Below are 12042 nucleotides of genomic sequence, written 5' to 3'. Positions count from 1 at the left end.
GATCGGCGCGGGTGATCGACGGCGGTGAAGACGGGGACGGGGCGTGACGGACCGCTAAATCTAGACAAATCTCGAGGAAAATGGAGTTTGGAGGTCGAGCTTCGAGAGGAGAAAGCTTAAGTAGTGTGGCTCGGGCATTCCATCGAACACCTCATGTGCATAGGAGGTGAGCTAGAGCACCACAAAGCCCTCTCCCCCTCGGCCAGAAAAAACAGAGCACTGTGCTCTGCTCTTGCGCGAGGGGGTATATATAGGCACCTCATTGGTCCCGGTTGGTGACATGAACCGGGACTAAAGGGGAGCCTTTGGTCCCGGTTCAAGCCACCAACCGGGACCAATGGTGGTGTGCCAGGAGCGAGGCCCATTGGTCCTGGTTCATCCCACCAACCGGGACCAAAAGGTCCAGATGAACCGGGACCAATGGCCCACGTGGCCCGGCCGGCCCCCTGGGCTCACGAACCGGGACCAATGCCCATATTGGTCCCGGTTCTAGACTGAACCGGGACTAATGGGCTGACCCGGCCTGGACCATAGCCCTGTTTTCTACTGGTGTGTGTCTCATCAATGCGTGTCTTTTCTCTCTGCCTATGTTTACTATGGGTTTTTATCGCCTTTCAGAGGGGACGCGTGGTGTTTTTGATAGACATAGAGGGGAGTTTTATTGGAATGTTGTGGACAACCGACGCAAATACCGGCTGGTGAAATGGAAGATCATCTGTAGGCCCAAAAAAATTGGGGGATTGGGCATTTTGAATACCTCCGTGATGAACAAATGTCTTATTATCAAGTGGTGGTGGAAAGTTCTTACCTCTGGGCCTGGGTTTCTTTGGTTCTCTCTTCTCAAACCTAAATACTTTCCGCATTAGCACCCTTTTTGCCTCCGCCTCGGGTGGTTCTCAGTTAATTTGGGCGTGATCTACTCAAAGTGTGCGATGATTTCAGGGCTCATGTGAAGTTTGTGGTGGGTAATGGCGGTTCCACACGCTTCTGGTTAGACTGGTGGTGTGGGGATTCCACTTTGGTAGTTGCCTTTACGATGTTATTTTCGTATTGTTCTTCTCTGAAGATCGCAATCCCTGAGCTCTCCCACGCTAGCTTGGACCTGAGTTTCAGGAGATCCCTCTCTCCTGAAGAGTTGGGCGACTAGCACCGCCTCGCTGCCATGTTCCATGTTCTCTCATAGGAGGATGATTCTGTTACTTGGCCATATTCCTACTCTGTTGGGTTTTCAGTAAAATCTTTATGTTCGAGGCTGATCTCGGGCTGTACTACATCTAAATTCAAGCCTGTGTAGCAAGCTGAGATCTCCCCCTAAGATTAAGATTTTCGTGTGGCAAGCTATTAGGGGTTGGTTTCTTGCGACTGATCAAATTTGCAAGCGGAATGGGCTTGGTTCTAACCTTGTGCCCTTTGTGCAGCCTTTGAGGACTCGAATCATATATTTTTTTAGCCGGGTGCTGCATCCGGTCTTGGATGGGTGTTTCGTGGGCCCCCAATTCCTTTGTCGAGCTCCGTTCGTTATCGAATGGGCTGCAGGGGCAAAACAAACGCATGTACAGGGTTGGGTTCTCTGCGTTATATTGGGCGATTTGGACTACTATAAACAAATTTACCATCGAACATATTTTCACTGGCAGACCGGCTGCTTACTTGTTTAAAATGTGCATCTTCCTGCAGCAGTGGAAATTATTGACTAAGGATGTCGATCGGGACGCAATGGAGGTGCTCATTTTCAGAGTTCGGGCTTCTGCTTCTTCTTTGTCTAAGTAAGACAGTGACGCCCAGACACAATTGCCGTTGTGAGACCCGTAGGTTGATGTAGGTTGTTAGCATGCGTGCCTTGTTTTGGTTTGTTTGTGTTGGCCTGCGTGCCATGAACTATCCTGGCCTGCGTGCCTTTCCTGTTGGTTTTTCGGTACTTTGGGTGCTTCTCTGGTGCTCTCTGTCGTTTGTTTGGTTGCGTGTTCTTTTTCAGAATCACATCCTTGCAAAGTGGAACATCCTCCCATCCTTGATCCAATTGTAATCCCACAAAAACTTTTTAATATGGACAAAGTGACGGACATGCATTGTATCACGCGTCATCAGTAGGGATAATCAGAAGTAAACTTTCCAAGGATGTGATTCTGAAAAAGAACACGTACACTGATTGAGACCAGGAAACTGTAGACAAACAGTACGCGCGCCCCAAGGACGAACTTACCAATCAAGCTGCTAGCCGGAGTGCTCAACACGGCGTGGAAAAAAGGATTACTCCAGCCCACACGATCCCAAGACCCAAGACCCAAGACCCAAGTCTCGTCTGTCCAGCTCAACATCAAAGCTACTGACCAGGGTGCCCAGCCCAACACCGCGTGGAAAAATGGATTACTCCAGCCCACACGCTCCCAAGACCCGAGCATCGTCTTCCCAGCCTGGAGAAGAAGGCAACGATGACTCGGGACAGAAGACTTGCGATTTAGACTCGAGTGGTGGTGAACCACATTGCCAACTGGTGGCGGGGCTGCCGACCACGGCGACAACAAAAGGAGTACTCCAGCCCACACGCTCTCGTGTCTCATCTACTTCAGTCAATGTCACGAAGAAGCATCTTATGGAGGCAGGACGTCTGTCCAAACCATTCTTTTAAATAGCTGTCTTTGTCAAATAGCGACAGTCCTTCAAATAACCTTTAGCCGGCTATTTTAAAACTTTTTCGGACAATTGTACATGAATCATATAGCCTATCATTTAACGGCACCTTGCTCAGACCGCTATAGGGGGGCTATAATTGGATGGCTATTTAAAACTTTGGTCCAAACTTGTACTTCTTGTCCTATTGGGCTAGTAAACCAAGGACAAATTGGCAAACCACGGATGTGAGGGGTGTTTTGACCAAGAGAAGACAATACATCATCTGTTCCTTCCTCGCCCATTTGCCACCCTGATATGTGTATCATCCATGTAGCCTTTGATTGACCTCCACCAGATAGCATAATGAATATTTTTGGGAACCGGTTGGTAGAGCAACAAATGGGAGATGACTGCATGAGCTATGTTCAACCAGTTTGAATGATGGCCAACCAATGATATAATCATATTAGCTGCCAATAGTGCCCTTGTGGGTTTAGTCACTTTGTATAATAACTCCTTGCTACATATCTTACTTTAACGAAGATGGTTGTGTGCATCATCTGATTCAAAGGCCGAGGGGTTTTACCTCCTTTTTGAAAGAAAAAATATATAATTGGTACCACTAGCTAGCTAATTCAAACTATGCCAGGTTGCTCCTACTTATCATCACAACAAGCAAAACATATGCTCATTGAGAAAATTTGCATCCTAATCATACCGTTAAATGAAGATTTCCTATGAGATTATCGATTTTTTATCCCACGTGATAAATAGAGTTACAGTCGTCATGATGCCATGTAAAAGTAATTATGTATTTCTACTTTAAAATTTACAGACCTCTACGGATGACTTGTGCATGTGTGTGTTTTTCCATCAGATTTTGGTATCTTTCATGTTTTGTGCACATGTGTTACATCAACATGCAAGTAAATTTTTCTTTTGTAACTTTCAAGTAGGTCTACAGTGCTAAAAAAAATACCTTTTTAGTATCTAGCTAATGTTATAATGGAAGTCCACAAAATTAAGATCATGAAACTTACTCGATCAGGTCAACTCCCATAAGAAGTCAAGTGTAGTGTAGCCTCTTCACCTTCAGCTTTTTTCTCTATTTATAACATCCCTTGTATCCTGGCTAGAGAGTCATGCATGCCACATCTAAGTAGCGCCCCAATTTGTTCTCATGGCCAGGGTATTAGTATTTTTCTGCTTCTTCTCCTTGTCGTGCATATGCTCCCATGCTCGGCTCCCTCCCTCTCCAAGGAGCAGCAATGCCACGGCTGACGAGCTCGCACTCCTCTCTTTCAAGTCCATGATATCCTCCCGCTTGCTGGATTCATGGAACACGTCAAGCCACTACTGCAGCTGGCCAGGGGTTGCATGCGGCCGTCGTCACCCTCACAGGGTCATCTCGTTGCACATGGGCTCCTTCAATCTGTCGGGGCACATCTCACCATTCTTGGGCAACTTGTCCTTTCTCAGAGAGCTTGACCTCCGCGACAACCAGCTCATCGGGCAGGTACCTCCAGAACTTGGCCGTCTCGGCAGACTTCAATTGCTCAACTTTAGCGCGAATTTTCTCCAAGGCGAGATCCCAACTGAGATTGGTGCCTTGAAGAATCTGTACATCTTGAACCTACAAGAGAATGGATTCTCCGGAGGGATCCCTCATTCTCTGGCAGACTTGCCGTTGCTCGAATTCTTGTTTTTATCCAATAATAGATTATTTGGCGAGATACCGTCATCTCTAGGCAACCTCTCCCTTATGCATCTTGATCTCATGGGTAACAACCTATCGGGACCTATCCCTCCATCTCTGGGAATGATGTCCAGCTTATCATGGCTCAGCTTAGGCTACAATAATCTAAGTGGACCGATTCCGGTGTCTATTTGGAACATTTCCTCTCTGATGGGTCTTAGTGTCGAGCACAATATGCTAGGTGGCACAATACCTTCAGATGCATTCAGCTCACTTTCCTATCTCGAGTTTATACTGATGGACAATAATCTCTTTCATGGACGTCTACCAGCCTCAGTAGCGAATGTCACTAATGTGAAGCGGCTCCAGTTTGGCCCTAACCTCTTCAGCGGCACTGTACCTGCCGACCTTGGAAGGTTAGGTTATCTCTTGTCCCTAGAGCTCTCAAGCACTTCGCTTGAAGCCAAAGAACCCAACGACTGGGAATTCATAACTGCGTTAACAAATTGCTCCCAGTTACAAAATTTGGAATTAGGTTCCTCCAAGTTTGGGGGTGTCCTTCCTTCTTCAGTTTCTAACCTTTCCACTTCGCTAAAACGTTTAGACCTTCAATCCAACACAATTTCAGGAAACATACCAAAAGATATTGGCAATCTCGCCAACTTAGAATATCTTGTGCTAGATAGTAACTCTTTCAGAGGGACTCTTCCCTCCACCTTTGGGAGCCTCAATAAACTTCAGCTTTTCTCTGTAGAAAACAACAAAATTAGTGGGTCAATTCCATTGACGTTTGGAAATCTTACAGAATTGATCAGTTTAGAACTCCAAGCAAATGCTTTTAGTGGCAATATACCAAGCACGGTAGGAAACCTGACCAAGTTGTTGACACTGAACCTTGCCAGCAACAAATTTTCAGGCCAAATTCCTATTGCGGTATTCAACATCTCCACACTTTCCCTAATTTTGGATCTGTCGTACAACAACTTTGAGGGATCAATACCACAAGAAATAGGGCATCTAAAAAATCTTGTAGAATTCCATGCTGAGTCCAACATGTTATCAGGTGAAATTCCTGTTGGCTTGGGTGAGTGCCAGCTTCTTCAGAATATCTATATCCAAAACAATTTTCTAAATGGTACTATCCCGTCACTCCTTAGTCAATTGAAAGGTCTTCAAAATCTTGACTTCTCGAACAACAATCTTTCAGGTCTGATACCTAGCTTCTTAGGCAACCTTAGCACGCTCTATCAACTAAATCTTTCATTCAATAGCTTTGCCGGCCAAGTGCCAACCTTTGGTGTTTTTGCAAATTCTTCGGCGATCTCAATTGAAAACAATGGCAAACTCTGCGGAGGCATACCTACTCTACATTTGCCTCCTTGTTCATTGGACATACCAAAGAAAAGGCATAGATTTCTTATAAGTCCTATTTCCCTTTCTCTCGTTACAACAATTGTTGTACTTGCATTGCTATGCAAGCTCTGCATAGTGCACAAGAAAAGCAAACAAAATATACCTTCCACAACATTCAGACAAGGCCTCCCAATGATCTCTTATTTGCAGTTGGCAAAAGCAACGGATGGTTTCACGTCAACAAATTTAATAGGTTCTGGATCATTTGGGTCAGTGTACAAAGGAGTCATAGATGACCAAGCTGAAGAAAGTACAAACCTTGTTGCAGTGAAGGTGTTGAAAGTTCACACTCCTGGGGCACTTAAGAGTTTCATTGCTGAATGTGAAGCACTAAGAAATGTGAGGCACCGAAATCTTGTGAAGATAATTACGGCTTGCTCAAGCAATGATAACAAGGGGAATGACTTCAAAGCTATTGTGTTTGACTTCATGCCAAATGGTAGTTTAGATGTTTGGCTGCATCCTTATACAAATGAGCAAACAGAGTGTATGTACCTAGATCTACTTCAAAGAGTGACCATACTACTCGATGTGGCTTATGCATTGGATTATCTTCATTGCCAAGGCCCTGCACCTGTTGTACATTGTGATCTTAAGCCAAGTAACGTGCTCTTGGATGCTGATATGGTAGCCCACGTTGGAGACTTTGGACTTGCTAGGATTCTTGTTGATGAAAGTTCGTTGTGCCAGCACTCAACGAGCTCAATGGGTCTTAGAGGAACAATTGGTTATGCTGCTCCAGGTTAGCCTAACATGTTTGCTTCCCACTTTTTATTTTGCTTGCATTCTCCATCGCTCGCTCTTTCTTTACTGAAAAAAGGATTTTGCAATCAAAAGTTGTGGTGTATTTCTAAAAACATCAGTATAATGTTGCAATGCGGATTTACAATTATTTGCATCCTAAAGGGTCTAATATTTTTTCCAAATCATCAATCCAGAGTATGGTGCTGGAAATATGGTGTCAACACACGGAGATATTTACAGTTTTGGAATTCTTGTCTTGGAAACTATAACTGCTAAGAGGCCCACTGATAGCAGATTTGGACAAGGATTGGGTCTATGTGAGTATGTCGAGCTGGCCCTACATAATAACAGTGTGATGGGCGTTGTTGACTCAAGGCTGCCTTTGGACCTCAAAAGTGACCATCAGACCGTTGATTATCATTCAAATAAGAGAAATGTTGATTGCCTCGTTTCAGTACTTAGACTTGGAATATCTTGCTCTCAGGAATCACCATCGTCTAGAATGCCAACACGGGGTATCATCAAGGAACTGAAGGCCATCAAAGAATCTTTGTCAACACAATGAATACTGTGAAGATTAAGCGTGTTAATGTAATAATTACAAATATTTTGTGTGGATGATATGTTCATGGATATCATTAAGCTCCTTTTCTTAGGAGCTGATTGCTACAGTGATATTCCCAACAACTTGTGTTGAAGTAGTAGCCTTCTGGAGTATGAATCAGAGTACGGGATAGTGGAATACGACGTCTGTTATGTTTAATTAGAATCATAACAGTGACCAGTTCATAAGCCTCGGGTTCATGATGACTTGCTGGTGTTGTAGTCTAGTAGAAGTTTAGTCCCTGATTTACTACTCCTACTTGTCAGTGATCATTCTTGAAAAACTAACTCCTTGTCAGCGATGGGAAATGTAATTAAGATACTTCATCAAGAGCTGAGTTAAACATGTTTTACCTTTTGACAGACTGAGATCAACTTCATTTCCTGCAGGTGTCCAAAACCGATGCTAAGGTCTGAACTCTGAAGCATCCTGCTTCGTCCCATTAAAGACTGAATCTCCATGGTTGAAACAGTTGTCTGCTAGATTGCAACTACTACTATGATCAGATGGAAATTAAGGATTGACTTAATCAAGTGATCATTGTAGTTTCGAGCGCTGGTTAACCATTTATTTTTCTTGTGAGCTAACTCGTTTCTGATTTCCGTTGACCTTTTGTGTTTCTCTTTCCACAATCTGTATCTGAACGATTGCAGATAAAGTGCATCTGAGGATGCAGAGCACTGATGTTTGGGAACTTTGTAAAAGTAAAATACTTCCGCTGGTAATATAGTTCAGCACAAGAAAAAGAAAAATCATTGGAACACCGTGTAATCTTTGTCCGTGGTGAATAGCGTTTGGGTAGTTAACTTTCTTTTTGAGAAATCATTTGGGTAATTAACTGAACTGGTGTAATGTTCTCATGATGTAAATGGCTGTAAGCCTGCAAGCGCCAATGAATCAAACCGACTAATACTTACATATAACGTACTCTACTTCACAAATTCAGATCAGATCAGAGTACATCAATCACCAACCACGGAATCAAGGCAAGGAGGCAACCGATTCTTCACACGGATTCAAAATGAAGTACGAGATGAGATCACTGTATGCACCTACGTTTGGATGGAGACGCCGCGCTAAAGGGAGTGGGAAAGCCGCGCCGAGCGGGCTCGCCGGAGAGGGAAGCACGAAGGGAGGGCCGCGCGGACAAGATCTTCGGAGCTCACTCACCCTCGCGACAGCGGTCGCATGGGCCGCCGGAGCTCGCTCACCACCGCTGCATCTCTGCCGGCGGCTGTCTGGGATGGACTGGTGGGACCGTGGGAAGGAAGGAAGAAGCGAAGAGACTGATCTCGGCCGCACATCTCACATCCTCTCCATTTGCCCCCAGCGTCTACTATTAATTCTACTCTCCATTTTCTTTTCTTATATGCACGCGATTTATTTTTTGTTCATGAGGTCTTACTATAAATTATGCAGTAAAACATTAATTGTTCGCAATTTTATTTCCTTACTGGTTAAAACTCAAGTACCATCTTCTGCGAGGCAAAATTTCCGGTGTGGACCAGCTATCGGCGTGCGCGGCATGGGTTACAGTACTAGACCTCGTTTTGCTGCAATGTGGCTTTGCACGGGAGGTTTGGCACTTCATCATTCATCACTTCGGGATGGACATCAACATTCCTTCACCGCAAGATACTCTTGTGCACTGGTAGATAGAGGCTAGGAGTAACTTCTAGAATAGACTTCGGCATGGCTTCGACTCTTTTTTTATCCTCATCGCCTGGTCGCTATGGAAGCAGCGGAACGCTCGAGTTTTTCGGAGAATTCAACAACAAATCAGCAATTGACCCCAGCGCAACTCATTGCCAGAATTATTGACAAGATTGAGGAGTGGAAGATGGTCGGTGCAGGTGGTTTAGATAGACTAGCGAGAGTGTGGTCTTTTGTATCTCTGCCGCTGGGGTGTGGGTGTTTGATCGACGCTTTGATCGCATTGTGTTTCGATCTTCTTGTAAATGCCTTTGCTGGTATGCCTTTGGCATACTCTCGGAAAAAGAAAAAACTTGACATCATGAAGTGCGGCACCCTGATGACAGAATCTTTGCATCCGCCATTGTTTGAACTATGATATTGAACCGCTAGCGGCATATAAACTTCGCAATTCAGAGGTGCCCAGCATTTCCAGATAAGAGCCGCCGACTCAAAGTAGGTCAAGCCAAAAGACAGCCGCGTGTACGTTGATTTGGTTGTGTAAGCGCCCGAGGCATCACAAGGCCAAGTGAAAATGTAAGGCCTCACCTCCTCCCTCTGAACCAAAGAGATGGCGTGTTGCAGGATATAGAACTGCATCTACATCATGAAGCTCGGGTCTCCATCTATGTCCAATTCCCAGCGAGAGCTTCCCAGGGCTTGAAATATCGTTCGGAGGTTCTGGCTACGCGTGGGAATCGCACTCGTTATTGCCGGGGCTATTTCAGCAACAGCGCGGCCGTTGATCCACATGTAGCGCCAAAACAAGATCTTCTTGCCGTCGCCCACCGAGATGGAGACCAAACTGTCGAACACCTTCCTCGCATCCTCATCCATGATGAGCTTAAGACCCTGCCAAGGCCTCGAAACGCCCGTTCTTTTTGAAGCAAACATGTGCCCTTCGTGGAAGGTAAAAAAAGAAAACAAGTTTTTCCCATTTGCGAGAGGCACGCCCGTGCCTCGCAAGGAAGCAAAAAAAAGCGTTCTTTCGCAGAAAAACAAAATTTCAAAAAAATTGTGTCCAAAAGCAAAGAAAGACCTGTAGAACACCAAAAAAAATCATTTAAAAGCCGAAAACATGTGAGAAAAAAATAAAGGAAAACAAAAATCAGAGAGAGCGCCCAGAGCACGACACGTGACGACGGAGCGCTCTCTCAGCCCACGCTCCTTCATTGATTGCTCCCATAGATCTCATAGTACAGTCGTTTGTGGGACTACCAATTCAGCTATCCAACGTTAATACCACAAAGCAGCCCTAAAACGTTAATAACACCTTCCACCGGAGACCGGAATATTTTTTAAATTTCCAACGCATTTTCAGGAAAAACCATGATTGTTTTATGAAACAGGATCACCTTTAAAATTTGTTACCAAACCAAAAGAAAAAGAAACTCCAAAATTCCAACGCGAACAATCTTTAAAAAACAGCAACATTTTATAAAATTCCAATACAAACATTTTTCAAAATTGGCATACCATTTTTCCATCTCATAAAGAAGTTTCAAAACACCAATATGTTTTGAAAGTGCTGAAAAAGTTGAACATTTTTTCAAATTCCCAATAAAAATGGAGACACGAACATTTTTTAAAATCTGCAAACAATTTTTGAAAGAGAAACATTTTTCGAAATATTCAAAAACAATATTGTGAACATTTTAAACAAAATATTAATTAACAATTTTTAAAATTGCGAAGATTTTTCGAATTTATGTAAAAAAATTGAAAAAAAAAACGAAGGCTTTTTGAGATTTTGTACATTTTTGAAATTTGGAAACTTTAATTTTTATTGAAATTTCAGAGCATTTTTTGGAAAAGGACAACATTTTTTTAAGCTCCCACAAAATAATTAAAGAGGCGAACATTTATATAAATTTGCTAACAATTTTTACAACAGAAACATTTTTGCGAAATCTTCAAAGAAAAGTTGTGAAATTTAAAGAACAAAAATTATGAATGTTTTTTAAAAACACAAACAATTTTTCAAATTCCTAAACAATATTTGAATATTTTGAACATTTTTCGAATTTATAAACCAAAATGGAAAAATGCAAATATTTTTTAGATTTGTACATTTTAAAAATGTGGAACATTTTTTGGAAGCTTGATTTTTTATTTAAATATCTGAACAATTTTGGGAAATGGGCTACATTTTTTCAAGCTCCCAAAAAATATTTGAAGACAAGAACATCTTTTCAAATTTGCAAACAATTTTTACAACGGAAACCTTTTTCAAGAAAAAAAATATATGTGAAATTTAATAAAAAACAATTTTCGAAAAGTATGAATATTTTTTGAAATTATTGAACAATAATTGAAAAATGCGGACATGTAGATATGACAGCATTGTTCTTTATAAATGGCGAGGGTGCCAAAAAACTGCTCTCTGTCAAGGTATTTTTTCACAAACAACATCTTCTCACCAGCGTATTCCCTAGTCCCCTTGGTTGCAAAATAATCTCTTCGCTAATACCACCCTACTTACCCAATAGAAACGTTTCGTACACGAATCATCCTTCATCCCTGCCATGGGATCTACTACCATACATTGAAGTAGGATGTCATTCCACGTGTATATCTGTTAATTTCAATATGTGTTTTTATTCGAAGGGAAAGAACAAGCAGAAGAATACCATAATTAAGACTGCCCATTACATGCAATTCTAGTTCTATAAAATCGTGAGGATGTGACAGAACTCCACTTTGTCAAGGTGTTTCCTCGCAAACTCCCTGGTCGGCCGCAATTCCTCCTCAGTAAAACTAGGTCGAGCGAACTCCTGGCTGCTATTGGCCTTGCTGACCGACTAGAAATGGCCAGTATATGGATATCCACAGTACATCCATATCATCACTGGATCTACCACCATACGCTCGAGTACAGTACAATTTCGAAGGATGTAGAGCACCAACTCAACAATCCCCACCAGATCACAAAATCCAGTTACGTGTACACTTTTGAGGTGACGATGCAGAGGCCCTGGCAGATCAGTCACTATCCTTACAGTTGCAGGAACTTCATCAGATTTATAAGATGATATCTGCACACATATACCCAACCATTAATTAATTTCACTATCCTTCAATTTTCTTTTGACCAAGCAGATCAAACATCAAAATAGATAAAATTACGATGATGATCAACGATTGAATCACTTACATGTAGTTCCAATTCCTCTAAGAGAGGAGCTAATTCCAAGAGGTTGACAAACCTTGTGACCCAGCTAGTATCCTCTGGAGTATCTATGATATCAATGTTAAGGTTCAGATACCTCAGTTGGTGGAA

The 12042-nt window shown here is 42.8% G+C and overlaps 1 protein-coding gene across 1 annotated transcript; it reads left to right on the top strand.

The window, feature by feature from the left end:
• Positions 1–3767: 3767 nt before the first annotated feature.
• LOC125540356 (receptor kinase-like protein Xa21) lies at positions 3768–7450 on the top strand. The gene is made up of 2 exons (XM_048703966.1): positions 3768–6464; positions 6661–7450. The coding sequence occupies exons 1-2, from the start codon at positions 3794–3796 to the stop codon at positions 7029–7031; spliced, it is 3042 nt and encodes a 1013-aa protein (XP_048559923.1). The 5' UTR covers positions 3768–3793; the 3' UTR covers positions 7032–7450.
• The last annotated feature ends 4592 nt before the right edge of the window (positions 7451–12042 follow it).

Source organism: Triticum urartu, chromosome 2 (genome assembly GCF_003073215.2).
Source record: "Triticum urartu cultivar G1812 chromosome 2, Tu2.1, whole genome shotgun sequence".
Classification (NCBI taxonomy): Eukaryota; Viridiplantae; Streptophyta; class Magnoliopsida; order Poales; family Poaceae; genus Triticum; species Triticum urartu.
Note: the sequence above shows the minus strand (reverse complement) of the source record. Positions and strands in the feature narration are given on the sequence as shown.